We start from the raw sequence: 19,931 nt of genomic DNA, 5'->3' as shown, positions 1-19,931 counted from the left end.
TCAGCAGCATCTGACACCAAAAATTAGCTGTTAACTTACACAAGGTCAACTTGTGCGACGGGCTCTTAAGAATGAGGGCACGTCTGCATCGCTTGCATTATTTTCAGTAACACAGCAGAAATAAGTTTGGCACAATCATCGCCCTGGCAACCCTGAGTTTCCTTTTATTTCTCCCTCTGCAGAGACAGCAGAGACATGACATAATGACCCAGTGATGACTCAACTCTGTGGTAGAACCCAACCCTAGTGTGTGTTACTTAAAATCACCACTTATATACGGTATACATAACACATTATTTTCTGTCAGGGTACGTGTCAGGGCAACTCTAAACTACTCAAGCATGTCTGAATACAAAGTGTTACACATTTCAAAGGTTCATATGTGTGTATTGTACACATATGTAGTTCCCAAGTCTGTTTCAGAGAAGCAGAGCCAGGTCCAGGTTAGGTATACCTGAGTGTGTTACCCATCAGGTGTGAATGGTAGCTGGAACAAAATCCAAAATCTGGAAATACTCTTATTTACAATTCAGCCATGCTGGCAGCTCTATGAGGCTGTGAAGCTCATTTTTAGATTAACCGGAAAAACTGAATATTTTGGCCAGATGATGGCGTTAAACATAAATTGTCCAAGTGAGGAAAAAAACAAAATAATCCAGTGATTTCAGTCTGGACCGAGGTGGTGGACTGACCAACTGACTAACAGGCCACACACACAAATCAAATGAAATAATACAAAGGATGTGATGGTTTGAAAGGAGTCCACTTGAAATAGTCACAAAAACTTTTTCAATAGATTTTTTGCGGGGTGTTTTTTTTCATAATAGTGCACACACAAATAATTCCAAATCAAAATAATGTCACGGTATTTCATCAAATAGTCACAAATTGATCTATCTCATTTAACAAATGATAAAGTCCACATTTTGAGAGAGGAGCGGGTAAACAATGGTAATACACACACAACTGAGAAACCAAGCTGAAGACCCAAGTTCAAGTCCTGACCACTTCAGCCTCGTTTCTACCATGCAGTCCGGGACGGGTCGGTTCGGAACGGTATAGTACGGTACGGTGGCTTTGGGTTCAGCTTGCGTTCCCACTGTACAAAGGGGACCCTCAGGGGTGGGTGGAGTGCGTGCCGAAGCGTGAATATCAAATAACAGCAAATAACAAATAACATCCATAATTTCGAAGCACCTCCAAGCTTCTTCAGCTTAATGCGACACTGGCTCGCGGTCCGGTTGAAACCACTCTCTACCATTTTTGCGGCAATCAGCTGGAAAACTTTTTCGTTTCGCACAGCGCCATCGAGCTCCCGCTGCACAGCCTCCTCACCAACAACGGAGAGCAGAGCCTGGAACCGGTCCTGTGTGCTAGGTACCCCAAGCAGAAGGGTTACAAAAATGGTAACAGGTTCCATGGGACCGGTACGCTTTCATGGTAGTGGAAACACTGAAATAAGCGAACCGTTCCAAACCGACCCGTACCGGACTGCATAGTGGAAACGCAGCTTCATGCTCTCAAGCAACTTTACAGTTAAATGGCTTTTTTTTTTTTGCTTTCAGTTGCTGTTTCATACACAAACTAATTAGTTAAGTATATAAAAAAACCAAGGCTGGAAAACACCATGGCTTGCATTAAAACATTAAAACTGTAATATTGTGTGGCATTAGAAATATAATTTACCTAAATTAGTTCTTCTGCTGAACACACAAAATGTGCTGGGCACAAAAAAACTCAGATTCCTACATTACTTTGAAAGTCATGCTGGGTGGCATAAAAAAACACAGATTTCATGTTCATTACGAAGAATACAAAATTTTCTGTTACATGACTATTTCACATTTTGCCGTCTGACCAAGCTGAAACCTTTCAGCCTACACCCGGCTAACTTTTCAGTCAGCGCTGTCTTTTGTGAAACATGAAGTAGATTCAAGGTAGACAGTTTTTGTTCTGGAAAATGCATTGTTTCTCCTTTTCAGTGAGTGATATCTAGAGTGAAAGTATTATTACAGAAAGTATTACAGCCGCAGCTCGTCTGGTAACCTTTAGTCTGTCTGTGCATATCATCACAGCATCAAACGCGGTGTCATCAAAGCAAGTGTTTATGTGTCTTGCCTCTCTCTGTCTGGCTGTAGCTTGATTTTCTCGACACCACCCTGCTGGTGTGGCAACCACGCAAGAAACAGTCACAAAACTTCAGTGTGCAACAATATGAGAGTAACGTTTGAGGATAGGTGTGGTACAACAGATGGTTACTGTGTAAGTAGAGTGGCACCCATTGTACCCTCCCACTTTTCACCCCTGTTCCATCTTTTTTTTCCCACTTATACTGTATTCATATGTCCTCATATGAAGTATTGGTTAGATAAATATACAATATTTTCCACAAAGGGTCTGAGAACTCACTGGCATTGCCCCTTGTGTGAGCCTATAAAAAGATGGTCTCTAGTTTAGTCTTGTTGCATCCATGCGCTATATAGTCAATAGTGTGTATGTTGTACCTTTCCAGGCTGTACCCTGGCTCTCACCCAGTGGGTGGGACTTCTTCTTTTTTTTTTCTTGTCAATTAAAGAGTGGTGCGGTGGCTTTTACATCTTTACTTCCCTGGCAACAGCTAATTTTAATCAATGCGCAATGCACAGTTCTATCTGCTGACCTCCACATTTCTTTGACTGAAAGTTGTCGAATGAAGACACAGGACCTGAAAACCTAATTTTTAAAATTTGAATTGCTTTAAATGTTATATTTTCCGTAAGACCGTACATCTGCTTTACCTGTCTGTGAGGATCTTTCATTTTCGTGCCATAGTGTCATGGTTGCCACATGCTGCACAGAGAGAGATTCACCAGTGTTGCATTTCACATCTGTGGATTCAAGCAGTCAGGGTGTGAAACCAAGTCATGTGGGTGGCCTTTGTGGTTTCAAAAGCTTTGGGCTTCATCCTTTTGAACCTTCCGCTGAAGAAACACAGTTCATCAAGTAAATATCTGCTTGTTTATCCGAAGAGAGCAACTTTCTTCCAAGTAGGCTATCTTCTGACATCAGTCAACTCCAAGTGCACCCAAGATGCAGAAGCATATGATTATCTGAATGAAATGTATTAGATACACCCTGATAAGAAGATATAAACTGCTCTAGGTCTATCGTTTATATTTTCTCTTATACACACGAAACATATTCAGTTTTAGTAAAAAAGAAGCTTCAAATCTACAATCTTCAGCCTGTGAGTTTTTACTGTGGTCAAAGGGTACTTTAGGGTTTTCTGTGTGTTTTTCAAGTTCACACCTCCGAGCAAACACATAAACCAACACGGCAGCAGTACTATAGCTGCAAAAGAAAACTGTGAAGAATGGAAAAAAGGTGTTTCACACCTGCGGTGAGATGAGTGTCACACATCCTCTGGGTGTGCATGATGCCACTGATCTAAAGTTTAACAGATTCTTCCTATCTTTGATGTATTTGCAGCTCCCTCCTCAAAGTCAAACACACAGTTTTTGTCTATTTCAAACAAAGGGTACAATCAGAACATCAGCGCAATCAACACAAACAATGCCTTTAAAAAGAGATACAAAAGAAGGTACAAAAGTCCGTATCCTTCAGTGATTTGCTGCATCATTCCCTGTTTTCCCTGTGCAAGTGTCTGCTGTTCATACAATCGGATTTCATTGTTGCATGCACAGCCTAACCCCAAAATAGCCACACGTATTTGGTCTTGGCGAATCTCACGCTTTCAGTTCCTCTGTTATGATTTCTGATGCAAAGTTGTTTGAGCATGCACGTCTCTTGCAATGCAAGCAATACGGCGGTTTGTGTTCAACCTTCAAGAGATAAGTATAAGTGATAGATATTCAATCACAAACAGTGTCATTATATGAAACACCAAATAGTTCTTGTGTAATATCTGTTTGTCATTCCGTGTCCAATCTTAGTGCTATTTTTCCTCTGTTTAGAAAATAAATATTGCAAAAATGTAATTGAATCAACATTATTTGGTGGGTAAATTTAGCAATATTGCTGTGGCAGTTAACAACCCAATTTTTGATCAAGACATAAATGTAGTGCACTGATCGACTTTTAAAATGAAGGCTGAATTTTAAAAAAAAATTACTTTTTCTGTCAGCTAACAATCTGACGTTTGTTAAAAGTCAATTCTGCGCTTCAACTTTTGTTACAGCGTCAGCTTTCAGCATCCTGTCTGACGACATCTGAATGTTCTGAGTCAGCAACTTCCTCTTTAAAAAAAACAAAGTGCATAAAAAGTTACAATGAAAAAGTCACTTATTGGAGCTGATCATGAAGGTAATTGCTGATGTGGAGAACAGGATACATGAAAAAGGAAAAAGAAGCCAGGGTAACCTGTTCATATCCAACACCAATCCAGCCAGTGATTTCTTTCCCCCCATGAACAGAACCACATACAGACTGGTCTTCATCTGAGTTATTCTGGCCTCAAACTAAATATCAAAGTGTGTCAATATATGTAAAAAATGAATATTCACTCACTGTTAGAAATCACAGTCAGATTTCTATTTAACTGATAGATGCCATGTTGTGCATATGAATGCAGCACTGTAGAGTTAGATGATACAGACTGTCACAGAGTGGACTGGAAATGTAAACCATGAGGTAAGTGTTAGTACACAGCCATCTCGATGTGAAAAATTGCACCTCAACCAATTTAGATACAGTAAAACACTTTAACCACCAACTGCCAGGAAAGCACACCCCTTGCCTGCTCATATGTCTGCAAAAATCTATCCAAAAAACTTTTTTTTTTATGTCCATAAATTACTTCTGTGACTGGGCAGAATGTCTTTGCTGCTGTCATGCCACAGATCACATGTCCTCCCTCTGACAAAAGGCAGCAGTGTGTTTGTCATCCAGAAAATATGACTTGATACTCTCTTATTGCCTTAATGCATGCCATGGATTAAACATAGTGTCAGCATTTGGTATGTCTCAGATAAAGGAAAACTCATGCAGAAAGACAGGTCAGATTTTAAACTGGGACTTCCTCTCCCACCTTTGAAATGTTTAGAGACAATGGCTTGCCTTGAGAAAACAATTGCAGATGTTTAGAGTAATACGGAATCCATAAGCTACCCAGTTCCTGTCATAAATCTGTGAAACTTCTGTTGAGTTATGAAAAAATATAAGCTTGTGAAAGCCTGTTTTCTATGTGATGATACTCTGTCTTAGGTTGTGTGTTGAGTGTGTCAGAGCAGAGATGAGCTGGGTGAGTCTCTGGTGAAATTCTTGGCTCTTTTCCTGAATCGATGTGCATGTCCACAGAGGGAAGCACAATTCTAATAATCCAATCTGCAGTCTTTATGACTCTTTGGAGAGCTCGCTTTTCTGCCAGTGTGGTGTTTCCAAAACCGAACAGTGATGTCTGTAGTGAGGATGCTGTGTATCGGTCCTCTGTACGCCCGGATTAGAGGCTGACAGCTCAGCTCGAGCCTTGTGAGCAGCTGCAGTTTCATTGTGGCTGCAGTGTGTAAAGTCCGGTTCAGGTTTGCTGTTACTAGTAGGGCCAGGAACTCATGGCTGTCGGCTCCCTCCACCTCAGTCCGTTTGATGATAAGGGGCTTCAGAGGTTTCTTCCTGAAGTCCATTGTAATTTTCTTTGCCTTGTCTGTATTGAGGATGAGGTCATTCTCCTCCCCATAGATAAGAATTCAGCCAGGAAGTCCAGGATCCAATTACAGTCAGGATGCAGTGATGACGCAGAGGTCTGTCAACTTCCCAATCAGCTTGGCTGGTTGAATGTAACCTGGTTCTCACGCAGATGGATGTTTCTCATCCATCTGGAATTTTGTCGGTTGCCTAGCTGTTCTCTGCTGTGAGTAGGCGGGGGTTGTATTCAAAAACCTCTCGAACCTGATTGGAGAATTCAATGTGTGTGTCACGTACTACTTCGACCAATCATATCGAAAGCGGACGTGACGCGTTGGAGCGCGACCAGTCTCTCGGTCTGTGGTGGAAAATAAACAAAACACAACAGCAGCGAGCAAAGCAGCAGCTAGCAGCAGCTAATCTGTTAACACCCCGCCCCACGATTGTGATTGGATCTAGGCATAGAGGCGGGCCCGATTATGGGGTAACCGAAGACTTAGGGCTCAACAAGGCGCGCCCAGACCCTCGTGCGAGCTCACGAAGTGTAACGAAGATGCACGAAGCACGAAGGGTCTGCGTGAGAGCCAGGCTAGGTTGAATGGTGTTTAAGGCAGAACTGTAATCCAGGAGGAGCATCCTGAGCATCCTCCCATTCAGGGAGGGTGTTTGGGTATGTTTTTTTAGGGATTGGTGTGATGACGGATGTTTTGAAAATGCAGGTAGAAGATGTCTAGGTACACACGTGCCAGCTGTTCAGCACAAGTCTTCAGAACTCCATGAGATATACTATCTGGTTCTGCAGCATTGCAGGGGTTACGAGCCTTTGGGACCTGTGTGTGTGTCACCTTGAATACAGTGTTTCCAGGGTTGTTGAGAGGTTGTCAGTATTCAGCCTGTCAAACCTGACATTAATGGCGTGGATGCTGTCTGGAAGGGCAGTATCTCAAGTCTGAATGCCGGTTGTGTTTATCCTGTAGTCTGTGACAGGCTGGATTCACACCTCTTTCTGATTCTTGTGCTCTTCTTATTCTTCCTCATTTATCAGACTGGTGGAGAGAATGGTTTTTCATGGTTTGTGGTTTTTGTATCTTAGTTCATACTTTGGTTTTTAACTTTGTTATTAGTTACTTACTAATTACTTAATTACTTTGTTGTGTTAGTTAGTTTTCTTGTTCCCATTCAGGTCCTCACTAAAACTGCAATGCACATTTTATACCATCTCAGATGCTGGCTTCTGACTGTATGCAGATGACAAGCTGGATGTTTCATATCCTTCCCTAAAACCCAGTGCTTGTCACAACATCTTAAAAAAATACAACCCCTGGAAAAAATGATGGAATCACCGGCCTCGGAGGATGTTCATTCAGTTGTTTAATTTTGTAGAAAAAAAGCAGATCACAGACATGACACAAAACTAAGTCATTTCAAATGGCAACTTTCTGGCTTTAAGAAACACTAGAAGAAATGAAGACAAAAAATTGTGGCAGTCAGTAACGGTTACTTTTTTAGACCAAGCAGAGGGAAAAAAATATGGAATCACTCTGTAAACACCCTGTAGACATCAAAGCGTCAAGACAGAAAACTTAAAGCAATATGTCTCAAAAACCGAAAATGCACATCAAAACAAATGAGGAACTTATGGGAGGAAACTGGAGTAAACGTCTGTGATCGAACTTTAAGAAACCGCCTAAAGGAAATGGGATTTACATACAGAAAAGCTAAACGAAAGCCATCATTAACACCAAAACAGAAAAAAACAAGGTTACAATGGGCTAAGGAAAAGCAATCGTGGACTGTGGATGACTGGATGAAAGTCATATTCAGTGATGAATCTCGAATCTGCATTGGGCAAGGTGATGATGCCGGAACTTTTGTTTGGTGCCGTTCCAATGAGATTTATAAAGATGACTGCCTGAAGAGAACATGCAAATTTCCACGGCATTGATGATATGGGGCTGCATGTCAGGTAAAGGCACTGGGGAGATGGCTGTCATTACATCTTCAATAAATGCACAAGTTTACGTTGATATTTTGGACACTTTTCTTATCCCATCAATTGAAAGGATGTTTGGGGATGATGAAATCATTTTTCATGATGATAATGCATCTTGCCATAGAGCAAAAACTGTGAAAACATTCCTTGAAAAAAGACACATAAGGTCAATGTCATGAAGTGCAAATAGTCCGGATCTTAATCCAATTGAAAATCTTTAGTGGAAGTTGAAGAAAATGGTCCATGACAAGGCTCCAACCTGCAAAGCTGATCTGGCAACAGCAATCAGAGAAAGTTGGAGCCAGATTGATGAAGAGTACTGTTTGTCACTCATTAAGTCCATGCCTCAGAGACTGCAAGCAGTTATAAAAGCCAGAGGTGGTGCAACAAAATACTAGTGATGTGTTGGAGCGTTCTTTTGTTTTTCATGATTCCATATTTTTTTCCCTCTGCTTGGTCTAAAAAAGTAACCGTTACTGACTGCCACAATTTTTTTTCTTGATTTCTTTTAGTGTTTCTTAAAGCCAGAAAGTTGCCATTTGAAATGACTTTAGTTTTGTGTCATGTCTGTGATCTGCTTTTTTTCTACAAAATGAAACAACTGAATGAACATCCTCTGAGGCCGGTGATTCCATAATTATTGCCAGGGGTGTAAAAGGGAAGAATTGAACAATTGGATTCTTCAGTCTTCAGAAAATTTCCACACACTCGATTTTAAATGATGTTTGGTCAAATTGTCTGGATTGGGTTTATACATTTTTTTGGCTTCGCATAAAAAATTTAACTTGACTTAAGTGGATTAAGTTATGAGATGAGCTCACTGATGATGGTGTTCTTGAACCCACACACAGATATGACGTCCTCTGGTGTACGTTTTTAATGTAGTGCTGCCTCAAGGCTTGAAGATCACAGACATTCAGTTCTGGCTTTTGCCCTGATCCTCACATCAGCATCAAAATGAGCAAAAGGTCTGTTTAAAAAAAAATACAAATAACAAAAGTTCTCATTTTCATGTATGGATCACATTATTTTCAATTAAATATAAGGTTTAAATGATTTGCAAACTTAATTCTGATTTGAATTAGAGAATTAGATTGAAATAGATTGTCCAAACATTTATGTAGTTCTTACAACTGGTTGGACTTGGTAATAATCACTAAAATGATCACATTTGTCTCTGGGGATCTGACTTCAAAAATGTGTAACTAAAAAAGTAGAGCTGAGCTGCTGGTTTTGGCAATGTCTTGTGAACTTAAGTTTTTGCAATTTTTTTCCAAGAAATTCCATGACATGAAGTGGGAGGGTTGGGTGAGTTGGCATGGAATAACCCGATTACTCAGCACTCCAGGCGCCAGTAGACAGATTGTGTCAGATAAATGCCAAAGCGCTAGAAAACCAGGGAGTGAGCTGACTCAAATGAAGAGACAGGGTCACAGGAGGAGGAGGGGGGAGAGAGACATAAAGCTAATGTCGGAGATGGTTTTGGTTGAGTACAAATCTTGCCAAGCTCGTAAATTAAATTCGGGGCTTTAATGTCTGAAGACTTCCATCCCCTGACCTTACAGCTTTTAATGAATTATCCATCCTCTCTGGTCATCTTCTGCAGCAGTCCATGTGCTCAGGAAAAATACAGAGAAAAAGACCAATTCCATGATCTGAGATGTGAGAAACTGCAGGAAAAAAAGCTTCCCAGTCTTTAAAGGAATGTTGCTTGTTCTAAATCGGGCCGTGTTCTACTCACCCCATCACCCCTTTGCTCCAACTTTGCAGAAGACAAACTAGCAAAGAAACTCTCATCTTTTCAGAAAACACATTGCGACATCTGCAGTACAGTAAAGCGCAGGTCAAGCTGAGGTCCCAAAAGAGCTTTCGTTTTATTTACTACCTTGTTATTAAAAATGAAACCGGAAAAGTTAACATCCACTTTTTTAAGAGCTCCAAAATGTCCCACGGCTGTCCCCTCACATCTCCGGAACAAACATCTCATTATGTGCGATCTCTGCAATGGCTGCAGCTCACTAAACAGCTTCTATTAGTCACAAGGTCAGAAAGAGAGATGAAAAGCACAAAGACTCCAGCAATGACAAAATTATTCAGTTATCTAATCAACTATATTGTGAAATTTCACGTAATATCTCTTATTTTCCTCTTCTGCTGTGGAGTGAAAGTAGTACGAAGCGACTGCTGTTTTAATGGTCTTAACTTTCCAATAAAGACACCATGTTAAGTCATCAATAATGTAATAGCAATATGGCAGCAACCATGAGAAAAAAACTGACGTTATTACGTCAAATAAATTTTTCATTAAATCAAAATATGTAACTTTATATAAAAAAAAATGTACACAGTACTTTAAACAACTCATCAAAATGAGACTGTTTTAAACTGTGTTTAGAGCAGGAATGGTAAACTGCCATTTGTCTGAGTCATTTTGAGTTATTTAGAAATCACGATGAGCCTTTTTAAACCGTATTCAGTCATCTCACTAAGAAAATAATCAATAGAAAACAGTATAAATGATGGTAAGTAGGAGCCAAAATCAGATATTCTGATAGTTATTTGATTATTTTCTGGTTCCAACTACTTGAAGGATATGTGACTTCCTCCATTTTATACCACCTTTAAATGAACACTTTGGAGTTTTTGATTGTTCAAATGTAGGGAAAAAGACTCTTTCCCCCTACGTTTTATAATATAAGTGGCAATGTTAAATGATCATTAGTTGCAGCCTAAGTCTCAGGTGTTCACTGCTGTTCAAGTACTCAGTTTGGTCACTTCGGTCCAACACATACTGATTGGATCCAGATGGCCTTCTCTTCCCTGCAGCACCAAACTCAAACCACCTGTAGCCCCATCTCCGTTAGGAATTTACAGAGATTAAATGCTGTCACTACAATAACCACATGTGGGCCTCTGAGGCAGGCCGGGTCGCTCCAATAGCACAACACAGGAACTCCTTGAACATGATCTCAAACCAGAATGCTTTAGCTCCATATAGAGCAACTGTGTTCATATTCCAGCAGCTCAGTCTACGTTGCTGTGTAGGATGGAACATATGAGAGTGAAGATCATTTTATTGGTGGCTAGGTAAGATTGAGACATGACTGTCTTTCCGATGTAGGTTATGTTCCTCGCAGCTTCATTCAGACATACAACAGGGACAGAGAAAGCCAGGGCACGCTTGTGACATTACATCAAAGGACGTACAAAGCATGAGGTCAGAGTTTTATTTGATATATTGGTAGTTTTTTCAGAAGACTTTTCAGTTTTTGGTAATTGTATAAGCCGTTCTTCAGCAACGTGGTAATTTGGGTGGAAGAATCTGAAGCCGAGACTGAAACCATATACAAGATATAAATGTCTACAGTCTTGCTTTGCTGTCTTGTTTTCACATGTTGAGAGCCAGTTCATGCTAGCACCAAGACATCCGTCCATCACAGATGGGTGAGTTGTCCACGGACAAACATGCAGTACTCCAAAAAGTTAACAAAATGTTTGTAGGCTTCAGAGATTTATTGTATGCTGATTGAATGAGGGTTAGCTTGAGGTACCACAACCAACCGTTATAATAATGACGACGCAACACCAAAATAATAAATAGCTAAGAAGCACTTGGGAAAAGCTCAGACGACAGCTACACTGGATGATCTTCATAATTTAACTCTTTTTTTTTTTTTTTTTAAACTCCACCACAAACCGTATTTTTTTCCAATTTGAATTAAATCTTTTTCCCAGCATAGCAGGATTGAGCAACCAACAACAGTACCAATACAACTAAGAGCAGCGTCCAGCTCAGATTGCTCCATATATTTCTGATACTGCCCCCAAGTGTCAGTGTAATAGATCAACATTTTGCAAGGACCCAGCCCAGAGAGAAGTATGTTCAAAGCAATATGCCTTCCACCACTATCAATGTATGTCACACAACCAAATTTCATGACAGAATGAGAAATACATAAATTGATCCCCAGTGCAAAGCGCTGCAGGGTTATAATAAAGACACAAAAATGTACAATTACCCCATTTTTCACAGTATTTTCCTTACATGAATATAGCTTAAGTTTTCATTCACTCATTCAACAGCAGGTCAATGTCCTACGTCACCATAGATGTTCCAACTTTCTCCTCATTAGTGCTAACTTGGCTGCAAATGCTCTTAGGGAGAAACGCAGCAATTACTTTATTTTCTTCTGTGCTCCCACCCGTAAGTAGTTAGGGTGAGGTGTTAAAAGTTAATTTAAATGGCCGACAAACACAGACACAATAGGGGGATAAGGTGACAGCCATGGTGACCCGAACAGAGGAATAACTAACAGTTATAGTTGAGAAATAAAGGTTGCAACTAAAGGCTGGAAAAGTGATAGAGAGATCACATCTGTGGTAAATAAAAAACAAAAACAAAACCATCATACAACCAAATTGACAGCTCAAAAACTGAGGTCTGAATTGAACTGTGGATTTGAAGAATCATCACACCCCTTCTCATTATGCTGTCAAACATAATCATGTCCCTTTTTTTTCCCATTAATCTGTTTCAAAATGTTGTTGTCATTGCTAAATGAGTGACCAGTTTCCAGAATCTGACCTAAAAGTGAACTGATAGAACTAAGATCAATATTCAATGACCTGCACCAGTCTGGTTTAAGGTACATAATTAACCTGACTTCATTCTTGATGTGGTGGTAATGATTTGCTTTGAGATCCTCAACTGATGCCCTTACAGTCACACAGACACACGACTATCTCTATTTATCCGTAACTCAATTCTCTAATGACCATCACAAGCCAGTATCACATGTAAGCAAAGGAATCTGAGAATTAAAGAGGCATTCACTCTTTGCTTTTCTTCCTCTCTCTTTATCCATCCTCAAATCACTGAGGAGTTTTTAAGTCAGCTTTGCCGGTACTTTCCGTCCTGTTTGAGTTACTTGGACATGACTGACCTAGAAGTTAAATAACTACTTCTGCTCTGGTGCTAAACCTGAGGGTGCAGCACCAGAGGGACTCCCCAACACCAAAACGGATATCCATTACTGATGTAGTGCCCCACTGTTGGGCTGCTGTGAAAACAAGTAGAATTTCATTTTTCATTCTCAAGAATCCCATCAAATTACTGCTAATGAGTGATCTTACAATGGTGTGTTTAGAGACAGAACGTGACACAATTTCTCATCGAGAAAAGGATGATGACTCATAGTTCACAGTGTAAACATGGACATCTAATTAGAGCTCCATACAGTAATGTGGCTGACTGTATTCTTTCTGTTATATGAGGCAATGCTTCTGAGACCAAGCTGCTGCATGTAGAAACAATTAAGAGCTGCGGTCTCCCTCAGTCAGAATAAAACACATATGCACGATTTGAACGGAAAGTCTTTAGGGTAGATTTACAAGGACACTGTGGTGCCACCACTTTTTTCATTGGCAACTCGAGTGACACAACCCAAAAGATGCTATAAAGAGTTGAGACCAGTGGTTCCCAGCTCTGGGTCCCTGCCAAACATCACATGTTCTTCACTGTGCAGAGGTTATATATATAGAATATAGAATATTTCTTCAAAAAGCTTAGCTGCAAAAGTTGCTTTTTCGATTAAAAAAGCACACCTTGCAGATACATTCACTCTGTACAATAAGACCAACAAGCAGATACGAGGCACAGAATCCACCTTTTACTGCATGATGTTGGATTGTAGACTTCATATCCAGCCTTAAAAACGTACTCCAGCAAAACGCACACAAAGAGAGACTGGCACCCAGTCTGACCAAAGACGTAGTTTCTGGTTATTCCCCCTTTAGGACCACATAACTCTCCAGCTCCTTGTAACAAACATAGGTATGTAACAGGCTGTCACAAACACCTGACATCTCATCCCTGGCCAGAGGTATGCAGTTCCAAGTTAGACATTAGTTTGATTATGAACGAAAAGATGTCATTGCTGTGGAAAAGGGAGGGCAATAAAGATTTTTTGTTGTTCCTGTGTTGCATGTGTTGCAGGCAGTGGCGATTCTAGAGTCTGTGGGGGCCCCAAGCAAAAAAATCCTAGGGGGCCCTACCGACCAGTGTTCGTCACCAAAACATCTGACACCAACGAAAAGTGTATGAAATAAAACCTCTTTTTATTACAAACATGTTCCAAACATGAGAAACATTGTTATTTTTAAAATATACATGTAAAGAATAAATAAATGACTAAAAAAGACTAGTTGTCTACGTTGGCACTTGATATTCGCCTGTTGCTATTTATCTACCGGGTGTAGCTGGCCATCCAAAAATAATTGTGTTAATTTAAAGATTCTTTGTGACAAGTAAAGCTATTCATGATATCGATTTCATAAGTATGGTTTTTATTTTCCATTAGCCTTGAATTTCCATTGAACGTTGCCAACAATCGCAAACACTCTGAGGGGCTAGTTCTCCGCGAACATAGCCTACAGTGGAACTCTATGTGAGTTTGACGAAGTCAACAATGCAATTATGGAATTATAGAATGGCATGTTAACTAGACAACCTTTGACTAAATAATTTAAATTGAACTGTTCAAAGAAAACATGTTCACCACGAACGTTCGTCACTGTTTGAGACAGTTTATAAAGTAACTAGAAAATTTCTGATTGAATGCACCCAGGGTATCTGCACATTTTTTATCAACATATTTAATGACTTTTAAGACCTTTTTAAGACCTCTAAGAATAAAAATTAATTAAATTAAAAAACACGCACAGACCGCTCATACAGTCAATGGCACGTACCCATAGAAAAAATACACACTCACCCACACATCACACAACCTGACTATCGGCTGCTAACAACCATGATCAGCAACCTACACAAACCCAGACACATAATGGCTCGGCGGCCAGCAATCGGATAAACCAACGAAGTGAATCAATCCTGTGAAAGAATGAAAACAAGTGAATGAAACCTGCACTCACCCATTATGAAGTTAACTCTGCCAGATCCTCCATAATCTTGCTCCTGCTCAGCCAACTCCTTGACTTCGGGTATGGTTGGTAACGTTACTGCGGCTAGCATTAGCAACGAGGCTGCTAGGCTTGCTAAATCGGTAAGCTTTAGGCTACTGAAGAAAGCCAGTCTTTTTAGCTACGTTATATTATCATCTTTCTTCTCGGCTATAAGTTAACCTTTGTTGAGGAAAGGGAACGCCCCCGCGTGTAGTTGGTGAATGCAGCCAGATGACCTGAGTCAGGTTACTAACCAGACGCGCTCAAATCACCGGAAGTACTGGCGCACACACAAAAGTTCGAACGTCTCTCCAGACATATCTTTCTTTCATTCCGCCCAGATGAAATTTAATGCCACTCTTCAAAAATCGGACATTTTAAGACCTTAAAAAACGTATTTTTTATTTAAGACTTTTTAATACTTTTTAAGGATCCGCGGAGACCCTGGCACCTCAGCTCTCGGGGGCCCCCTAGTGGCTCGGGGCTCCAAGCAGTTGCCTGCCTTGCCTGTTGACAAGCTGCGCCTCTGGTTGCAGGGTCGCAGCAGGCACCTTTTATAGTTATAACCGGGATCTTCCAGGAGGAAAAAAAGGGTTTTGATCTAAATAAACCGAGCACTTGGCACGCTATCCCCCTACCAGGTTATTTCATCCTTTCATCAGCACAAATATCCGAGTTTGACTCGTTACTTACCAACTGCTGCCACGGCTGTCAAGTTGACAGCTTGACTCAACCCGGGCATCCTGACGCACGGTGGGTGTCCTGCCGCTTCGTTATTCCACGGTGTCTTTTTTTTTTTTTTTTAACGATTGGTTTAAAAAGGGATCCGCTGAGAAGCAAAATTCGTGAAATGATCAACTCCAGTCCACGAAGCTTTTCCCGTGTTTCAGCGCAGCTCCCCTGTGCGTCCGCTCGGTTCAGAGGAACAGACAGATTCAGAGAGGAGGTCTAGGGCGGGTAGTTGTAGTAGTACACTCATTCACAGGACCTTATAACCTAAGCTAAATTTGTGGGGTTGGCCTGCCTGGGAAAACTTTGTCCAATAGCAGCAGCGCAGTGAAATCCAAAGAAACAAGCGTACAACAGAGCAGCCACATGCAACAGACTCATTACATATAGAAAGTCTGTGACAGCTCACTGGAGCAAATATTTTACAATTTACAAAAGGGAATCACAGCAAAATTGTGAAAACATTGAGGCCTGGGGTGCAGTGTGGGTGAATTGCTTGTGAACACAGAAAATAAAGCGCAGAGGATATAAATTTTGAGTTTTTTTTGTGTAAACATCAACAGTGCTGTTCATGCTCCCTGATGAAATTAGTAAAATTACCCTTTGGCACTCAACCCCGGGACGTTTGTCCCAGGGGTCCATGTTCACTCACCAGCTGCGGTTTGGTGTTGAGAGTTGGGGTCAGGCACTGTGATATATCAAAAAATAGGTCTGAAAACTCAACATCTGCGTTGGTAGCCATGGGGTGTTTCTTATCTGTCAGTTAAAGAAAAATTGTATAAGACGGAGTGTTAACAGCAATTTGTCATGCACAACTACTTGTGATTTTTTTCTGCCTTAATCAAACAGCATATGATGTTAAAACAAAGAAATCATTACAATGTCAAACTTGGGCTTCAACTTTGAGAGACAAGAACGAGGTCGCTGCTCATGTCCTTTTAATAGAAATGCAGTAATAAACATATGATAGAAAAAGCTCTGATTCTTTCTTCCCGCTCATGACCTCTCTGACATCCTGCAGCTAATAAATGTAACATTAGATTTCAGGGGTGACTGGTTCATTTCAATGGGACTATGGAAGCGACTACACACAGCTGCGACTGGCCTATGGTCTGAAATATTGTTGAGTCAGCGCCTGGCATCTTCACCTGAGACCTAAACAAACATTACGATAATGACGAAAGCACATCTGTAGGAGTGCAGTACTTCACATGCACTGAGAGTTACTGATGAAAGCATTCAGACCAATCGCAGTTTTACAAATTGTATGAGATGTGGTGTCAGACCCAGAGGTCAACAGCTGGAGAGAGCGAACAAAAACCCCAGTGAGATTATAATAGGATCATTACAGGGAAGGTGGTGGACAATATTCATTCACTGCACCTGGGCTGAGATCCTTGATTACAATCAAACATACAAGGGTAGTGTTACCATTTAATCTAAAAAACAGTTTTCCCATTGAGTGAGCCGGTTCACTTACATAACTCTCAGTTTTCTCCCTAATCCTGTAACGAAGCCCCCCTATCCTGAATTCACAGAAGGGGCACTGACAAATTCTGGATAATTTTGTTCTGTTTTCATATGTTATTCTCATCATTCGATCTTATAAGTGGCCAGTTGTGACCTTTCAAATGCCTACTGATACTTAAGTAACAACTGCTCATCAACGGGTAACCATTCAGTTTCAGGCACAAGATTTACGTCCAATGAAGTTTGCTGTCAGGCAGCAGAGGGAATAAAGTGCAGTCATCAAAGAACTGGACACATAGTTTTCTAAATTTCATTAATTTGCTCTATTTGTTTCCTCTGTGAGGTTGCCAAAAATATTTGATCATATTTTGAGTTCCACTCATCACCAGTTTAGCCACTACTTTTCTGAATTTGCCTGCATGCTGCTCTGGTTGCTATGCAGTAGCTTTTCAGTTTGGTTCTCCACACGTTTTCTCTAAATCTGACACTTTGAATGGAAGAACATCGTAATTTGTCAGTAAATATTCAAATAAATACTTTGTGTTAAAATAAGCACCTAATTTGGGTCAGGGGACCTTTGTTGCCATGGTAACAATAATCACCACTAAGCTGGAAGGTTAGGGATGATCATAGTTATGCTTAATAAAACAATGTGGGGGAAAAAAAATGAGAGCACAAAAACTATCTGTTGATCCACCCTAACCTCCTTCCAAGATGGACGATGTCATTGAAGAACAGGATTCTCATCCTGGGGTCGGGCCCCCCAGAGAGGTCACAAGACAACTTCTTAGGGTCACCAGATGTTTAAGGTTAAAAGAATTTAAAAAATCTTTTCTTTTTTTTAATGTATTTTAAACTGGGTAATGATTTATATTTTACCTCACCCATCCATCCATCCATCCATCCATCCATTTTCTATACCCAACATGCAACAGTGATATACTTGAGAGTGAAAAGATTTTCATGAGTTAAAGCCACTGATTCACAACACCTGACTTCTTTATTTGTTCTGTTTATAACTATTACAGCTGCTTTGTCACTTTATTAGAGCCCTTGCTGAAGTTAGTGATAGTCTCCTCTTAAACTGTAGGACTAAATAACAGTGTGCAAAACTGTACATTTAGCCATAAAACCCTATTTTAGCCATGTTTAATCACGCTTAATCCACACCTTTAGAGTCAAAGACCTCACATCTGATGCCTTGTATCATTCTCTGCTTTTTGTTGTCCTTCCTTGACCTTACTTTTTAGTCTTGTTGAATATTTTGCTGTCCGTGCCTCACAATTTTCTGCAATTTTCTACAGCATCAGACTCTTTGAAAACACCCACACAAACACAAATGAATGAGTTCAATACTCAGCAGTGTATGGGGATTACACAGCATAAGCAAAACAGCAAATACAACACTTACACACTCTTAATGTTAAACTCTTAAACTAAGACACACATTTTTGTTAGTCAGAATCTCAGGAACACCCAACAAATGAGACAGTTTATAGGAGTCTTTCCTGTCTTCAGACCCGCAGACATCCCTGGCTGAGACTCAGGAAGACTCTGATTAGTTTCAATGCACAAAACACCCCTCCCAGCTCAACTACCCCCTTCCCTTGTCCTTTTACATGCCGCGGCTCACTCTTAACACCGGTGACATTGTATAGAGAGTGTGCTAGTGGTAACCCATGTTTTCATTTTGGATCCACACACAGTTTCCTCCCTGGCCTGCCTTTCATATTCCTCTATTAGCCACAGAAGTCTATGCTAATGTGTTTTTCCTCTCTCTCTCTCTTTAACTGCCTCGTGCACAGGCAGGAAGAGAACATTAGGAGTGCACAGTGCAAGATACAGAGCTCTCTGCCTCCTTCATTCCATTTCACTAATACTTTTACTTTGAATAGAAAACTCTTAAAAGACATTTATATTATGCAGTCCCAGTTTATGCAACCCCCTTTTGGGGCTCCACTTAGGTAATCAAGACAAACTCTACATCCCACACTGAGTAAATCCATTTAAGTGATGTAAATCAAGTTGTTTAATAAATTTAAAGAGACAGTATTTTTTTTGCAGACCAGATTGATAACTGAGTCATGCAAAAGCTAAGCCTATCCTCCTCCAATAACAATCTTTCTGTGTCACTCAAATCCATTTACAGAGAGGATGTGCCGTAAAGAGTCTATAACATATACAGGCGGATAGTGCTGGTGTGTGGGTCACGACTCACAGCAAATATATACTTTGTGTGGTATTTCCTACTGTTGGATAAGATACAGACTTAATAACTGGACATTTCAAATGCTTATCTTTGAACACATACTAACTTTTATGGAGAATTTCAATGGTTTATGTCCAAAGAGCAACAAGACAACAGAGGCAATATTTCAATTGCGTATTTTATTCATTAACAGCCAGATATTTTTCTCAGGACGTGGCTGAGACCAAAACAGAGATAAAAGGAGATTAAATGGATTTTGATCAATTTATGGCTGCCCTGTGTCTGCTGGATGTTTAAAAAGGCAACAGTTTGAGTCGAACAAATAGATTAAATTTGTAAGTTTTTAATGTAGCGTGTTCTGCTGTCCCCAAGTGACCAGAAATATAAGGAGTGGAGCCCAACCAAAGTCAGACATGAGGCGCGAAAGTGAATTTAAAGCGCAATAAGCCCTGGCTCCAAAATATCTCCGGCTCCAATATAATCGCACGCAAAAAGTTTTATTCCTTCATCCAAAATACTAAGTCAGCAAAATCAAAGTCACTGGTGGCAGTCATGGCTAAGTGGGTAGAGTGGTTGTCTTAAAAGTGTGTGATTACATAGGGGGGGAAAGTGCAGCATATATAAAGATAAAGTGTTTTTTGAATGAAGGAGAAAAAAGTGTATAACCTAAAGCAAGGTAGAAGGCTGCTATATAACTGCAATGTTTACTGTTATGGTGTCAATAGCTAGATTCATGCCGTCTGCTCAGCGCACTGACCGTCCTTCTGAGAAGAATTCCATTATTTGATAGATCCTTGTCCTCAGAAATACTTACTGCTGTTCAACCTGCTTTGCAGTGTCTCTCTACTACTCCACCTTTTTGTCCAAATATGGTACCCTCTGGCTCCAGAAAGCCCAAGATGGCGGCTGAACGTTGAACTCTTGGCTTCAATACAGCAGTATATGAAG

General features: G+C 40.4%; 1 protein-coding gene across 2 annotated transcripts in view; it reads right to left on the bottom strand.

Annotated features, from left to right (window-relative positions):
• itga1 (integrin, alpha 1) overlaps positions 1–15,534 on the bottom strand; it is a 58,787-nt gene extending 43,253 nt beyond the window's left edge. The window contains exon 1 of one of the 2 annotated variants that reach the window (XM_075455079.1): positions 15,269–15,534. In XM_075455079.1, coding sequence (XP_075311194.1) covers positions 15,269–15,317 — 49 coding nt within the window. In that variant the 5' untranslated portion in view covers positions 15,318–15,534. Of the gene's footprint in view, positions 1–14,545; positions 14,843–15,268 lie in introns of those variants that run through there. The other variant, XM_075455078.1, reaches the window with a different exon arrangement.
• Between the last annotated feature and the right edge of the window lie 4,397 nt (positions 15,535–19,931).

This window comes from Odontesthes bonariensis, chromosome 22, assembly GCF_027942865.1.
Source record: "Odontesthes bonariensis isolate fOdoBon6 chromosome 22, fOdoBon6.hap1, whole genome shotgun sequence".
In the NCBI taxonomy this organism is placed as follows: domain Eukaryota; kingdom Metazoa; phylum Chordata; class Actinopteri; order Atheriniformes; family Atherinopsidae; genus Odontesthes; species Odontesthes bonariensis.
This window is presented reverse-complemented; position numbering and strand designations above follow the sequence as displayed.